The sequence below is a fragment of the Ixodes scapularis genome, unplaced genomic scaffold, assembly GCF_016920785.2.
Source record: "Ixodes scapularis isolate PalLabHiFi unplaced genomic scaffold, ASM1692078v2 PGA_scaffold10__122_contigs__length_95168666, whole genome shotgun sequence".
Taxonomy (NCBI): domain Eukaryota; kingdom Metazoa; phylum Arthropoda; class Arachnida; order Ixodida; family Ixodidae; genus Ixodes; species Ixodes scapularis.
The window spans coordinates 22,366,227-22,383,470 of NW_024609836.1; the positions used below are offsets into that span (position 1 = coordinate 22,366,227).

Here is a 17,244-nt window from a genome sequence, read left to right on the forward strand (position 1 = left end):
GGGAAGTAAAAAATTCAACCAGTGCTGCGTCCGCGTTCGGCTTCACTGATTGCACATAAGCCCAAACCCAACGCCGATGCAACGATTGGCTAAGTGGGCCGGGCGCAGCGTCGAAACACAATCAAATAATCTTTGCTGTGGTTGCCTCCATTGGTGTAGTTCTCAATTTAGCCACAGAGGGCTCGACGGTTCGATCTCCTTCCTAATATTGTCTGATAGCCCTAGATAACAACTCCGTGGTGCAGCAGTTTCTACGTGACTTACCGGAGGCAAGCGTTGTGCTTCACAGTGCTGTCCAGTTCTGCACCCCCCCCCCCCCTCCCCGCCCCTCTTCTTCGAGTGCTACCACGTACTCTCATATTCAGGGCCAACTCGCCCAACAATCAGCTCTGTCTGAACTCCAACACGGACCACCGATGGGACACGAGTAATGCGTCATCATTCAACTGGGACTGGTCTGCTCACTGAAGGAAACACGACCGGAACGCAGAATTTCTGTTGAACCATTGCCTCGTGCTGGCCTCCGGAGGGTGAGGTATGAATTCCAGCAATGGTCCTTGTAATCTAAGAGGTGTTAGCTGAATCCGGGAATCCTCTCGTGTTTATGTGAGTGAACAGCATTCAGTCAGAGGTTGCCAGTTGCAGCTCACTCCCTAAATTACTCCTCTAGAGCGAAGAATTCGTGGTGCCCTATCTTAAGTGAACCCCGGCATCTCTTTATGAAAAAACTCACGTCCAAATTGCGTGCTTTTGAAAAGTTGCTAATGACTTTGCATTTGCCTTTTTTTCGAGGCGAGTATATTTTGGGATATCTTAACATGCTTTATTTTGTTCACTAAAAAACTATATTAAAGCATCTACTTGCCTAGAAGCTTTAGCCTCAAATATATGCACGCAACAAGTTTACCTAACGTGTTTCCTGTTTCACCGTAATGCTGGCAATTTGTTATGTACTACCATGGGCCATGTGAGCAGAAACAGTTCTTGATGCTACTTTGGCGTACCTGCCTGTTTTTGAGAGCCGTGGTCAAAACTAGGAATAGAATGCGAATTTGAGGTCCCGTAGCCAACACTACTTGACGACCTCAGTAATCATTCAGCTTGTGAGGACAGCACACGCACGAAGAGACCAAATTAAATGTTTCAGCCTTTTTTTTCCTTTCGCTGAGGTACGCCCCTCCTAAATTCCATGATTATAAAAGTTTATCGTTTAATTCCAATACCTTCCTCTGTTGCCTCGCACAAAAGTTAATAACATTAAAGCGGGGGTGCAACGATTTCCAGACTTCGGTCAAAGATTTCTGGAAGTTGCCCTCTAACACTTTTGAAGTAAAGACAAGAAAACCGATTTCGCCTGCGTATCATAGTTGTTGCGTAAAAATAAAAGATAAATCTTGGCATTTCGGGCACCCCTCAACTCACTCCCAGCCTTCAGGGTCACACCTGGTCCCCCTCCCAGTGACGTCATTCGGAGTGCAGTGTAGGTTCCCGTGTGCTCTCTCGGAGGACGCTTCCTCTCCCTCTCTCTGCTGACATTATCGGGCGTTATGCTGCAGCTTAGAGCCGAGCGAGGTCACGTAATCTTCTGGCCGTAGTTCCTTCGGTTGCTACTTGGGGCTGCAGGTGGGGGAAAAAGCTCGACTTTTGCTTTGCGATTATGCAGCGGAATCGCGACATTTTTTAATGAAGGAGGTGTTTTCTCTATCCTCCGGGACACGATAAACAACGTAAAAATGACAAGATGCAAAATCTTTTAATCATAAAATCGTTGCACCGCCCCTTTAAATACCCTTGGGCATCTCCCCTACTATCACTCCTGGTATATGCTTCTAAAAATGAAGAAATAACAAAGCGATCCATTTTTAAATAAATACATGTGACTTTCGAGCTACTTGAAAATATGTCTGAAATACACCGAAATGAGCTTTGCCTGACACAGCACCTGACGAAGTTACCATTATTCAGTGTACTATTGTGCGTCTTGCTAGAAACGGTCATTGTAATCGAACTCAATTCTAATGACACGTTGGTGTTAGTGATTTAAATACTTGAGTACACATGGGCTGCTAACTATCTAATGGAAGCCGTAGATTAGGATGTCACGTGCCTACAGCAAGACCCGATCATGTTGATTATATACTCTATACCAATTAAGCAACAATATTTTTAAACATCCTCTGATTCATGTCATATAAGTCAATTATTGCTTGCCCTTCCCTCCCCCCCCCCCCCTCCTTCTCGCAGACTTTTCGCCCACGCTCGCAATTTATAATGTATATCCGAAAATCACCATTATAAGGAATCAAGGCTGGCGGGTATCACATTCCACAGTGGGGATTATATCGTCTTCATTTTGACTCTTAGTTATCCGGCCAATGGGTGTCCTAATTTCACAATGTCACAATCCGACATTCACAGATATGAGGGCGGGAGGAAGGGCATTATACAGTTGGCGTTTATAGCATTGCCACCGTGATCGATAAACACTTGAATAATTCTAAATTACAAAGGAGTTACCCAGACATAAACACCCTACAGGGGCGTGACATCGTCGTCGTATCCTAAATATTCCTTCCAAACGCCCCACATTTCTGTTCCCTGCATTCTTCTTTCGTATACGCTGCGAAGTCTCTGTTCTTGATCTTTGTTGAAGTAGGACCTCCAATCTCCAACACGTCCCTTGCGGAAGAAGTTCTTTAGAGGTATGAAGGCACTCGGGTCATCTGTCTCTTCACCTTGTTCCGTCTTGTGTACGTCTCCGTCAATCGTAACGTTTGCCTTCATGTTTTCGAAGGTCGTTCTTTGAACAACATCTTTCAGGAGCCCTTCATCCTTACGGAGTCTGTCGGCAAGAGACTCGTCGATGAATTCAGCTATCTTCAGGATTCCTTGGGTCTGGTGCTCCCTGAGCTCCTCGTAGTAGAAGAAAAACACATTCGGGTCATTTCGGTGTGCGTACCAGGAGAGGATGTGTTCGAAGTATTCTCCGAAGGGGACATGGCCGTCCATGAAATCCTCGAAGAATTCGTCGAACGTGGTGTCGGCCCTCATGCCCATGTTGAGTCGATCGCCGAGACAGTGGTGGTAGAAAGAAACGACGCAGTCGAATGGGTTCCGTACGATGACCACGTACTTGGCCTTCGGGTGGTACGGAGACCTGGAGAAGGGCAGGTGATGCTTGATGATCCGTGGTTCAGGAAGGCGCTCTATAGCATCTCTGCCAACCTGGATATAAGAAATTCGCGATCTTACTACCTGTGCTAGTAAAAAACGCAAACTGACCGAGTTCAGCTTTTGTTGTTCAAGACAGCAGCGTCTACGAAGCTTTCAATAAACACATCTGGGCCATATTTTGGCTTAAAATTAGCCGAAACGCTGTGGGATTTAAAAATAAGAGGTACGATCAGGTGGAACATACATACAGGTGGAACAAAATTCCGTACCACTTGGCAATCTATGTTTAAGATAAATAATTAGAAGGAACTAGAACGGTTGTGAATTGTATGAGTTCATATGAGGCGCAAATAGATGGCTATAGTTTGTTTTGTGCACATATCCGAAACCAGTCTTGGAATTCTTTTTCAGTAGGCTCATTTTGTTAGACTTCCTGTAACCAGTAGAAAACAAAAAAAAAACTCCCGATTTTAATGCGTTTAGTTAATAATTTTTATATTTCTTTTTCATGAACAATATTTTTCGAGATTCATTGTTTGATAATTTGCGCACAATACAACTAAATTGCTTTGTGAAAAATAAAAAAAAATTAAAAACTTTGTTGCTCTGAATTTTTCACTTTGTTTTTTCCCATCCGCTTTTAGTGAGCTGAGACAGCCCGTCCTACCTTCCAAGTTTTAGCCACGGGCACTTAGGGCATTTCATTATTCTCGACCCTCAAAGACTAAATGACTTTAATAGAGTAGTGTGTTAATTAAATAATTGCGCTTGAGGACGGGCAAAGTGCAATTCGAAACCCACCCTGGTTTTGTTCAAATCGGTTAACCTGCTTAACCTGTTAATGAATAAGCAAACGAAGAAAATTTTGACGAAACCTGGGGCTCGCCTGTACTTTATCGCTTGACCGCTGTTGACGCATGGTAATTGTTCTTAGCTGATGAAGTATTTTGTTTTAGGCTGCCCCATATCGCGAACTATTTTTGGGTCCCAAAAATCGCTTTTTTGCTAACATTTTTGTTGAGTTGATGTAACAACCCAGGACAAAAAGTTAAAATAATCTTACCAAAGTGCGGTAAATATATAAAAACAAAATATTCTGTATAATATGTGTACATGCATCAGAAGTTGTTTTACGCGTGGATGCAAGCACTACTTATTATTTTAGGCTCTTTTGGTTGAAAGCCCACAACGCAGCAGAATTTCCAAATTAAATATGTGGAAAGACTATCTTAAAAGGTTCAATTAACAGTGGAGTGATTGAGCAACGCAATAGCACACGTTGCATTTGAGGGTCATCTATCAACAAGCAACCCGGAATCGGATCAACTGCGGGCACTCCAATCAAGACCAAGTCCGTCACACACGATAATTATTTAGCTTTTTTGTTTCCCTGTGGTATCAACGTAGATCAGTCTCAAACAGAAAACAAAGCTTGCTGTGTGCACACTGGCCAGGTGAACTGTTGGGGGAAACCTTTAAAAGCTAGAATCCTCGCATATGGACAATATGAACTTTTGGCTCAGAATCTATCACAAACAAATATAGTCAAATATTAAGCTATTTGAGGATGATTGCGTACTATAAAGTTATAGAAAATGACGGATACGTCTCCATGATGCAAAGGGATGGAGGAATGTTAAAACGCTGGTGCAACATTGGGAAATGAATTTGAATACAAAAAAGTGCAAATACATGTTTTACTCCATCTACTGTTAGCACGGCTGCATATAAGATAAAAAATATGAACTTGAGCCAGTAGATAAACACATGTATTTGGGAGTTCATTTTTCCAATAATCTAATATGGAATGACCACATAAATAGTATTGTAGCGAAGGCAAGTAAGATGTTATTTTTTATTCGGAGGAATTTTAAGAATACATCGCGTAGCGTAAGACAAATGTTATATTTCTCTTTCATCTAACGAATTTCGGAGTAGACCTGTGTTATCTGGGATCCGCCTCAGTGTTCCCTCGAGAATACGTTAGAGCGAATTCAAGATCGGGCATTAAGGTTTGTCACAGGCGATTATAGTCCGTATTCGAATTGTACAGAAACGAAAAACAGACTGAGTAGGAACCTCCTTAAACTTCGGAAAAAGTGTTTGCGGTTAAATTTTTTTCAGAATACATATCACGGGGAGACAGGCATTGAAATGAGTCTTTACATTTTCAAACCACACCATGTATCTTCAAGGCGTAATCATTCTAAAACGGCGGCTAAGTATCGTTATTGTACTGACTGTTTTCGATATTCATTTTTGTTCAGACCACCCGGGAGTGGAACGCCCTTCCGGAAGAACTGATAGTTGTTATCAATAATGACGTCTTTTGTGACAGACTGCAGAGGCGCGTGCTCGAGTGAAAATGTAATGCTTGTTGATTGTCGATTGCATTACTAAAAATGTCTTTTGAATTCGTCTTTCTTTTGTTCATCCCTGCATAATGCATAAAGGCACAGCAGGCACTTATGTAAATAAAATAAAAACTAAAACACTAAACAAGCCATTTGATTTTTTGTAGTGTTGCCTCACAAATGTGAGGGAGCAGTATAAATATAATGTAGGAAGACAGTGAGAGCGGCTTATCTGTCTCCAGATCCGCCACTCTTACGAGTAGATGCCTATAACAAACCATTTTTATACGCCTCGCCAGTGGGCTCATTTTCGTCTTCTGCGCATGAGAAAGGAAGTAGCGGTGACGTCAGAACGCCGAGCCCTGATTGGCTGATCGCGACACCCTATATCAGAGTAGTCTGCCCCTTTGCAACGTCGTCTGCTCGCAACGTCGTCTGCGTCTGTCTTACCTTTCCTGCGACTTTCGGAAGTCGAGCGAGCTCGACTTCGCCTTTCAGAGGGTGCAGACGAAATACCTCGAGCGGGACGTTGTTTTTGTGTAACAACTAGCAGACGCGCATGAAGGAGGGAAGTCAGAGGACTCACTGGCGAGGTGTCCCGAGGCGCCGAGGTTTGTTTGCTAAGAACCGAGAATGAGCGTGTTAGTGTCCGCAAGTTCCCCCCAAATACTTTTTCCCTCCTTTCGTGTGCGGCGAAACTCTCACTCTTTAACGGCGTAAGCGGGTTGGCGCGGTTAACGACGTCTGCTTTACGTCTGCTAGTCAAAGCGATGGCTGCTTTACCTTTCCTGCGTCTGTCGGAGATTCAGCGCTTTTTTACCGGCGAGAGTCACCGTTGCCTCGGAAAACAAGGAGATGGCAAGAGGAAGAGATTGACCTCTTGATCTAAAATTGAGGTCAGCGATCAAAGTATAAGAAGGGAAGGGTTCCACAAGGGTCGGCGCGGGCATATTCCATTCAGCACGCCAGCCGGTCGTGGGCAGACGGTCGCCGAGTCGGAGTGCCTGCTAGGCCTCTCTGCCGAGCTCTCTTGGTCTTTGTAGGTGTAATCGTGGCCGTTGGTGCTTTTCCCGGGTGTTTGTGGATCCAGCGTTCTTGTTCGTCGTGGTCTGTTTCAAGTTCTTTTTACTTTTTTCTTGCTGCTTGGAATCGGGGCGCGTGAGAAGCGCACGTAGAAAAATAAACGCCCGTTGGTCGCCGCGACCACGACGCTGTCGGCCATGTTGATTTGATCGTAAGAAGTGCGTAAGACAGCTTCGGAGCTGTCGTGGGATTTCGCCATAACCTGCGCAAAACTTAGAAAATTTCGTATCGTGAATACGAATTTGTTCTCAAGTTTGGTCTTACGCATATTTTTGGCGTAAGATCGTCTGGCCTCTGGCTTCTGCACTTTCGAAAGTCGCAGGAAAGGTAAGACAGACGCAGACGATGTTGCGAGCAGACGACGTTGCAAAGGAGCAGACGACGCTGAGATAGGGGGTCGCGATCAGCCAATCAGGGCTCGGCGTTCTGACGTCACCGCTACTCCCTGCGCAAGAAGCAGACGAACTTGCCTTCCGCATAGCATTTTATTTCCCAGTGAAAAAGTCAAACGTTTATGAGGTCCTAGTATTGCTATCCACGAGGCGATTACTACAGTTCATACCAGTACCTCAATGAGTTTGATTTGAGCGTTGTCCTAGAGGACAAATGTGTTGAGGCGTGTACAGACTCACGGAAACATAAAAGATAGGAATAGATATGCATATACCCCAACACCTATTTTGAAACGCAAGTATACTCCGTGGTTTTCAAAGCACCTAAGGCAATGCTTGCGACGACTGCTGCATTATCATCGCCTTTAAAGAAACAACAGTACTCACTAAATGGTATAAGACGTTTAGCCACCATCGGGTGTTAGCGAGACGACTGTTCATGTATCATAAGCATCAACGTGAAAATTCTCATTGGCAGGCATTGACCAAGGAGCTGTACAACTTATTGATGTTCACAAGAATGAGTAAATACACCAGTGCTTCTCCGGTCCCATTGGCTAACGGCAGTGATTATTGCTCAATTCTAACTTGGCAGCATGAATGTTCGCACAACATTTTAGTTCGTATTTTTGTGGCTGACTCGTTCTTCACAGCAGTGGTCAATGAATGTGGTAACTTCGTGTCTTGCATTCCGATAACTGAATGTAAAGTTATAGAGGTTATTAGAAAGCTAATCACGAAATTATCAGTTGATATAGATGGGATCCCATGTTTCAAAGAGAGAGGTTGCGCAGCAGAGATTTGTCCTGTTTTACAAGACATTTTCAGTTTGCCTCTCGAATTCCGTGTATTTCCATCAATATCAAAACTTTCTAATGCTATCTCAGTCTTTACGTCTGGTGACCCAATTAAGGCAAGACGCTATCGACCTTTGTTCTAGCTCTACTCATTGTCTTAAGTTCTTGAAATTATGGATATAATTGTCTCTCCGTGTATGTTTGCCAAAACATTGTATGTGAACAGCATGATATTTTTAGATGTCGTTCGATAAAGACGAATTCGTTTTCCTTTCTGAATGGCGTTGTGCCAATTGTTCACAACCGTGAGCAAGCAGATGTAATTTTTGGCATGACGAAGCCGCCGTGATTCAACAATCTTCGCTCACCGCTCTAAACAACGGCCGCGCAATCCAGTTCGCGCGCTCTGCGGCACGGGCAGTTCACACTAAGCAACCAAGAGTGCTATGAGCGATGTGTGGCCAGCACCTTGTTTTTAGACGTTTTCCTTTTCTTTTCTCGGCGTCAACTTTCGTATTTTTTCAGTCTGAGTTTGTTTCAAAATGGTCAGTATATGTACCAGCTCACATCCGCCTTTACGTTGTGACATTTTTTTTTCTCTTGTAGTTCGATTTCTGAGTTGTAGAAATAATATTTGATTATCCTGTCTCTTTCTTTGGTATCTCCTTCAGCACTTTATTACGCGTGCATCTTAACTATTGATCGTTCGGAAGCAAAGCAGTCAGCAAGTTACTTCGTTTCAGCATGCCGCGGTTCGCAACGTGGAATAACGCAAAAAATGAAACGATTGTGCTTAACTCGGCCGCATCGTGCGAGAGAGTCGCTTGAAATGCCCATGCCGCAGAGCACGCGATCTCGGGCGCTCAGCCGCTGTACAAAGCGATAATCTAATAGCCCCTTCAATGGCAAATGCCGAGCGCTCCGCGCTAGCGGTCGTCGAGCGGTCGGCCTCCGTGAGCGATCGGTCACGTGATCCATCCCAGTGGCACGCGCTGCGGAGCAAGTCGAGCGTAACGCTCCCAGCGCCACCGCTTCCAGAGCGTCTGCTCTCGCTTTTAAACAGTTGCGGTTCCCCATTGCTATCTTGCTGAAAGCATGAAGTTCTGATCGGAACTTTATGCTTTGACAAAAAATTGATTGTTTACTACTTGATTAACGGCGATCCCGACGTTAAGACATAATTTATCTTTCCTTACAGTTATATAAGCCGGGTGAAGACAGCTAGAAGTACTTGTACGAGCCGTAGGATGCTGTTAAGCAATACCAAACACGTATGCCGTAAAGCGATCGTCATCTCCGAAGGCGACTTCCATCTGCGGAGTACTTGGCGTGTTGTCTTCTAATTATTCCAATTACCTTACAGAGACCACAAAACGAACAAACGACATACCTATCTCTTCATCCAAATAGGCGCGCACAACGTTTTCGACGTAACGCGGTATCTTGAACCTCTTCTCAGGCCAGCCAAATGACTTGGCAAACACTCCGCCGAGAACGGCTGCCTCGTCGTCACTCGAGCTAGAGCTAAGCTGGTATCTTCGTCGCTGTCACTACGTTTGATTGGACCTCCTGAAATTAACTGCAACGATGTCATCGCCGCAGTATGCTCGGGCGAGTCGGTCATGACGAGGGGAACGAAAGCAAGCACACCAAGAGAGCCCACCCAGCAATCGAAACAAAAAAGCCGCGAAACTCCTTCACTCCCCCGCTTGAATGTCGATAACGAAACTGAAACGTTGCGGGAGACGACTACAGATCGTACTCCTCCGAAAAAGGCTGCGCGGGGAACCACTCCGGACCGCTCGACACGCTCCGCCACTTTTCCACGGAGCGGTTGGAGCCGCTCGGCGAGCGCCCCACTGGCAAGTGTGTTCCTTCCTTCCAGATCTACAAGCGGCACACGGAGAGGGAAACAAGAATCCGCTCGGGGAGCGAGCGCCCAGCGCTCGCTATTTGCCAGGGGAAGGGGCTATAAGATTGTGGAGTCACGGCAGCCAGAGCGGCGACTATCGCCGTTTCAATCAAACCGGAGCACATTGCGTTGAAGCGAGTAAACGAGCAAGCCAGCAGATAAGAAAGGATGCACGTGCCCGTTACGCTGCTCTCGGCAGCAGGCGGCACGCCGTCAGGGAGCGCGGCAGTGCCATTCGGTCGGCGATCCGGTTTTTTATTCATACTTTTGCTCCCGACAGTAAGGTTTGTGTCTCAGATATTGCAACTTGCTTAACAGTTATTTGACTAAACGCGAGAACGTAGTAAGTCTGTCTGGTAGCCTGTCCCACCCTTTCTAAGCAACGTCAGGTGTCCCCCAAGGGAGCAAATCTTGGCCTTTCCTATTTTTAATTTCGGTTAATGACATTTCATTGTGCATTACCTGCTCCAAAATGCTTTTATTTGCTGATGACATCAAACTGTTTGGGCTGACAAAATACTGTAAAATACTGTCTGTCTTCAACGTAATGAGTGCTTTATGCATAACTGGTGCTTATCTAATGGTCTTGTTCTGGACGAATCGAAAACAAAAGTTTTTTTCTTTAAGTAAAACACGTCACGTTATGCAATTCTGCTGCACTTTAGATTCTACAATTAATATGGTAATGCAAAGTGAGTTTCTGATTCGGGACCTGGGTGTTTATATAGACACTGGGATTTTTTTTATTATAAGGTTACGCATTTTTTCAATTCGTCTCTACGCGATTTAGGAGTCATAACACGTTCATCTGACTTTAGAAACCTACCTTGATTTCTCGTGCTATTTCGTTCTCTTGCGCAAAGCCGCCTTGAGTTTGCCTCAATCATGTGGAACTTCATTAAAGCGACCAAATCATCTAGGATTGAATGAATCTAAAGAAAATCTATAAGTGTGTTTATTACCGTTACTTACAACTCCGGGTATTTTAAGACTATGATATAATCTTAAATCTGATTGCTTAAAGTATGCTTACATGACGGATGATTTGGGGGTTTATGTTATTGTACAAAGCTGTGAATTGTTGCCTAGACACACTGGCGTCATTGAACTGTGCATGTTTCCAAGTTCCTCAGAGATTAAGCCGTGTTCAGTTCTCATTTTATCATTTCCTCGTGAAACTGGAGCGTGCTGGTGAAGTTATGGTGTTAGAGGAGAATTATATAAATGACGAAGACAGCAAGACACATGTGTCGCCCGATTCTCGTCACTTACGTAATTCCCGTCTAACACCTTATCATTCTTCTTCGTACAAAACTGAATCCCTGACTCGTTTTCCACTGGTTTTCAACAAATTTAAATCTAGGTCAGGTAACCTTAATATTGATATTTTTTAACCCGAAGAAAAATTTCGAGACTTCATTAATGTTCTTGTTTCATCTTAATATGCAGACCATTGTTTTGTGAACTGGATGGGATCCTCTTCAGTGTACCACTTAAAAGGCCTCTGGCTGTTTGTGCGGCACTCAAAATAAAGGAAACAAATAAATAAATATGACCGCACTTAAGCTTTTATAGTAGGCGTTTTGATCCCACCAAGAGTTAAGGCTTCAGATTTTTAAGTTCTAACGTTCTGAGTAGTAATTTGTTTTAGTACTTACGAGTTCCAGGAAAGGCGCAAGGCTGGTCACGATCTCAATAAAAGGTGGTAACGCCGTTCCCTTTTCCAGGTTCAGAAGAACCCAGAGGATGTACTGCGTCCACGTGGCTCCTGTCTTCGGGTAGGTGGCCAGGAAGATGTCCCCTTCTCTGGCCTGGTACCGGAGGGCGTCGATAAGGATGTCGCGGTTGAAGGATATGGGAGGTACCAGGATGCCATCCACGTACTCCAACTTGAGTACCCTTCGAACTGCCGCTATTGATGTTCCTGGTTTACGAGAATCTTGGGGATTGCGTTTTCCTTTGCAGCTTCCGGGATTCCCACCTTGACTATCGTTATCAACACTTTGGTGTAAATCGCGGGATGACTCGGTCGCTTCGGTCATAACTCCACGTCTTGTAGAAGGCCGCTTGCTTTGCTGAATCGTTTCTGGTTTTGATAAGTCTTAAAACACACTAACTGAACAGCTGCCTTGTCCGTACTTTTCTAGTACACCGACCTCAAAGCGGACTGGCAAAAACTGGCTAATATGCCGGAATCTGTGATGGGACGTCTTTAAGTCGCCTCGGGAAAGGTCACGTGATGGCTAAGTTATATTATACTTGTAGTGCGGACAAAGAGGATATTTTCATCCCCTCCGCTCGCGCGCGTCGAGATTCGCATGTGCCACTGCAAACAAAATAAAGGGTTGACGGAACCTGTGTCGCTATCAGAGCTCGTTCGGACAGAAAGATTCAAGGGCGCAATCCTCCACCAGGTGCTTTTGCTTGTTCTTTGTGTGTTGTAGAAATTTTATGATTGTTCAAAATTTGCCCACTTCCTAGCGTGACTTACGTTAATTGAGGGTTCGTAGTTGTACGAACGAGCTTTGTGCCAGTTGGACAATTTGGGCGTCTTCCAAGATACGGCTCCGCGAAATGAAGCCCGGTTCAACAATTCCATTTGTTGGCGGATATTACGTGGTGACTGGCGCAAGACTAATGCTGCTCGTGACCACATCTCTTTTCAAGCCACTGGCTTCTGGTGTTGGCAGGTTGTGATAAAGTTGTTTAGTACGGAACTGGCATTGTGCAGAATTTTTCTGGCTGCTTTTCCCCTGTTTATCGAAAAAGCTTCCTCTAAATAAGATAGTATAGTTAAGAGAAGTCCTCTCAAACTAAATAAAATGCGAATTATCTGCTTTCCCTCAAACTCTTTCGTCCCAAAGGCCTTTGTGATGAAAACGTTACGAAATCCAGTTAAGAGGCACTGTGTAGACGTCGTGACGAGGAATTAAAAGATGGTATCAAGAAAATAAAGAAAATTAGTGCACACTGTGAACTACGGCAAGATATTTGGGTCAAGCTCGATTTGGAGGCAATTCCTATTCCGTTAGCGGACGGACATTCCAAACGTAGTAAGCACCTTGTCTCAGAAAGCATGATCATATGTTGCTATCGAATCTTCAGTAACCAGCTGTTCCGTATTCAAGATGGTGATATTTTTCCGGACAGATGTTTGTTGCGAGACTGAGTTTGACTTTAGTTCAGTCAAACTCAGATCTTTTTAATTTTTCTCTATTTGGAGAGGGGAGACAGAGAAAAAAGCAACTCAGTTGCTGTCAGAGCCATACTGCTCATACCTCGTAGAAAGACACGATGTTCCCTACGAACATGATGACAAACATATCTGCGGACACACCTCAGGCCTGTTGGAAGCCTCTTTTCATTTTCGTGTCTGTTCGATAATACTACCAGCCATGTTAGGGCAAAAGCAAGAGGGAAAAACTGAAGCAAAACAACTTAAAAATATGCTTTACAGTGTTAACAGAGAAGCCGTCCCCACCAGCAAGGGCGTACGAAGAAAACACGTTGTGACAAATTTGCTTTTCAAACAAGCTGTGTAAAGCAATCCCAAATTCAGAAATGAAGTCCAGAGCAGCAACGAAACCACAGATATAACCCCTGTAAAAAAAAACGAGTGTTGAAAACGTTTTTTTGCGGGGCATTGATTTCGAAAATCACTTTTCTATGATTTTATCTATCTGGATTGCAAGGTTTTGCTTTTAAATAAGGAGAACTGTCAAATTCCTAAAAAAAAAAAAAACATAAAATCTAAAAAAAAAATTAAGCTGTCGGAAAATTGTTTTGTTCTTTAGTGGTTGCATGTCATCTCTATTTTAGACGCTGTAACTGATGCCGTCCCAAAGTTTGAAAACATTTTTGCGTGCCACCAGCAACTAAGTACCTTCATTGTCCTTATAGAGAGAGGTCTGCCAAAGACCCCTAACCTCGGATGCATACTCCAGCGCAGGTCTTACGAGAGTTATATATGCAGAAAATTTGGTGTTTTAAGCAGTTTCCCTCGTAAATGCCGGTGTTTATTAGTTGCCTTTTTTTTATGTACTCCACATGAGGATTCCATATAAGATCGCGCGTGATTATCACACCATGGTACTTATAGCTATCAACTTTTTTGTGCTTAGTACCCTCAAACAGTTAATCAAAGCAGAATATGTTTTCCTATGTTCTAAATTGCATGTATTGTGTGTCCCGGCTTTGATGACCACGTGGCGTTCCCAAAACGATGATGATATACAAGATAGGGTATTCTTTCAATTTATCTTGTCGTCTGTCCCTTAAGCAGAAGCATAAATTATACAGTCATCTGCAAACATCTCGTTTTTCGCGAGCTCGTTGTCGATAAAAAAAAATGTTTACATAAATTCAAAATTGAAGACGTTTACAAATATGCATAATGCGAAACTAGAGCGCAGCTCTTGAGAAGGAGGAGAAAAGGGTACGGAGGGGAGGGTATACCCCTCCTCCTGCCCTCCTCCTCCTCCTCTCCTCCTTCTCTCCTTCTCCTCCTCCTCCTGTATTGTTTTTAATCTTACGACATCATTATCAGGTCTATATTATGCCTTGCTGTGTCCAGTGTGTCCTTTCACTTCAAAGCCTCCGAACGACGTCCCGGGCGCTCGTGTTCGTAGCGCGAGCTCTTCTTCGCTTCACCGCGTGGCTATATTGTATAGCCACGCGGTGTACTGCTAAGGGAAAAGGATGGAGCACAAGAACATTTAGCGAAAACTGTGGATGGCTCGCAAACACTTGTGTAGATTTCCGCTACTAGTAGTTTCTTTTTTTTTTCTTTTTTGCTATGAAGGACAAGATTTTTTCGTTGAGAAGTAAAATCGGAATTGTTTTCAAGAACCAACCAAAGGTGACACTTTCTTTCCTTCACCTAAATGTGCAATCGATACGAAATAAATTTGATAACTTAAACATATTTTTTGACGGTTTCAATTTCTTTTAATGTTATTATGCTCAGTGAAACATGGTATAAAAATAGCGAAGAAGTAGATAGGCTTGAGAAATACGAAATATTTAGTGCGAACAGAAACAATAAAATAGGAGGGGGAGTATGCATACATGTAAAAAGAGGTCTTGAGTGCGCACTTATAAGTGGCTTTACAACTATAACAAACGATTATGAAATAGTAACTTTACAACATGCAAAAAACTGTTTTTTCTATTGTCTTTTGCCCGTCAAGTGGTAATACCTGCTTCTTTCTTTAGTTTCTCGATGTGTATTTTTTCGTTTCTTGGTGAAAACAAATTGGCCGTCAGTTTTGGCGGTGATTTTAACATAGACATGCATGCGTCCTCCTCACATAAAATTGAATTCTTGTCTTTATATCAGTCATACGGACTCTTTAATGCCATTTCGCAGCCTACTCGCATAACACCCTGAAATACGGTGTTGTTGATTTTATTTTTAACAAATATTTCAGAAACGGACGTAATTGTCGGAGTGGTTGGGGAAACAATTAGCGATCACCTTTCAACATATATACCTGCTAGTGTAGACTCCAGCTCCAAAAAAATAGGTGATGCTCAGATTTATTTTAGAAATATAAGCATTAGAAACCTTAACCTTATAAAACAGCAGGTAAGTTCCGAAGTCGGGAGTGCGGTGCTATTTAGCGTGTCAGCTGACGAAGCGTTTAATTGTTTCTTTGAAATGTTTTAAATAATATATGATCGCTGCTCTTTTTATGAATTGCATAAGGTTCCTCGAAAGTCCCTCAAACCCTGGGTTACACCCGAAATAATAAAAAATTATAAATAATAATATATAATCATCTCTACCACAGATTCGTACAAACTAAAGATGTTAACATCTTGGTTGCATTTAAAAAAATTAGAAATCAATTAACAAAGACTGTAAGGCAGGCGAAACGTGTGTATTTCAATAATTTATTTAAAGATGACAAGATATCCGAGGTAGTAGGGAAAAAAGTAAATGGGTTAATAAGACAAGGGTGGCATGCGGATAAGGTACCAGAGATTAAAATCGAAGGTATCGTCGTAAAAGAAGTGGCTTTGGCAAAACTGTTTAGTGATCATTTGTACATAGTGTACATTGTGCGGATGCCGTTAGATATGGGCAGAGGATTTGACATAACATGTTTCTGTTTTAAACTGACGAGCATGAAGTATTTTCTGTTTTCTGAAACTTAAAAAGAGTAAGAGCTCTGATATATATGATTTTCAAATTAAACCTATCAAGCATGTTTTGCGGTCGATTGTTCCCTACTTAACACATGTTTTTAATCTAGCAGTCGAGAACGGAACTTTCCTCCAAAAACTTCAGGTAGCAAAGGTGTCTGTACTATATAAAGCTGGAGATAAAAACAACCTCCAAAACTATAGACCGGTTTCTGTTTTGCCGATATTTTCCAAAGGTTTACAAAAAATAATTCATCACGGGCTGTATACTTTCAGCGAATAAGTTTCTATCTTAACGCCCAGTAAATACGGATTAAAAAATGGTTAGCTACCGAACTTGCCTTTGTTAAAACAAAAAGATCAAATTAAAAAAAAATTGGAAAAAGTTATAAACGCTCGGTGGATTCATAGTTGTTTGTTGTTGTTTTTTTTCAAAAGCGTTTGACCGGATCAATTATGACAGATTGCTTCAAAAGCTGCATATTTATGGTATTCGTGGCGTTGCTCTAGATATGGTTATAAGTTATCTTCATTATCGATATCAGTGCGTTGAAATAAATTTTAAAAAAACAATACGATCTTAGGCAACAGACTGCCGGCAAACCGCAAGGAACCATACAGGGAGCACTTCTCTTTAATCTATATATCAATGACATCTTAAATATTGATAACAATATGTCTTATTTGCGCTGATAATACCAGTATACTCTATTCAGGTGATAATAGTGATCAGATTATAATTACTGCAAATATTTTTTTTTAAAGGTTAAATGCCTGGACCGATTTAAATTCATTAAAAATAAATGGCAGTATAACAAAAGCACTATTATTTAAATAACGAAATACAAACTGTTATATGCGTCCATTCTTTCTCTTGAAACACACTGTATAATAATAATAGTATTAATAATTGTCTTTATTTCGCCAACAGTTTACAGTTGGAAGGTGAAAAGAGAAAAAAAGCTGTAACACAGCTTGACGTACCGAGCCACCTAAGTAGCAGTTGAGACGCGGGCACCAAATTATTTACATATGATTAGGACATAAATGAAAACATGAAGAGAACATTTACACGAAAGAAAAAATTGATTAGTGTCATTGTACAATGCAAACTTAGTTTGAACAGACTAGCATTAGTAGACAAAACGCGGCAGAAAGCAGCTTCCAAGCCCCCAAAAATAACACTTTTCTTCTATTCGTTTTGGCTTAAGATGAGTATATTAACACTTAGATTCTATTAGGTTTGGTTTAAGATGAGTATGATTAATTCCCATAAGCTGCTCACGGACACATTGTTACGTTCTATATTTTCCCTAATGAACTTATTCAGTGTAGTCGAAGGGTGTATGATGTAGTCTATTGTCCGTAATTAGTCCTAAAATTGG

General features: G+C 42.5%; 1 protein-coding gene across 1 annotated transcript; it reads right to left on the reverse strand.

Annotated features, from left to right (window-relative positions):
* Positions 1-2,532: 2,532 nt before the first annotated feature.
* Positions 2,533-11,754, reverse strand: LOC8052131 (sulfotransferase family cytosolic 1B member 1). Its single transcript, XM_029986504.4, has 2 exons — positions 11,371-11,754; positions 2,533-3,225 (listed from the first exon to the last, which is right to left on the reverse strand). Exons 1-2 carry the CDS (start codon positions 11,752-11,754, stop codon positions 2,533-2,535), a joined length of 1,077 nt encoding a protein of 358 aa, XP_029842364.2.
* Between the last annotated feature and the right edge of the window lie 5,490 nt (positions 11,755-17,244).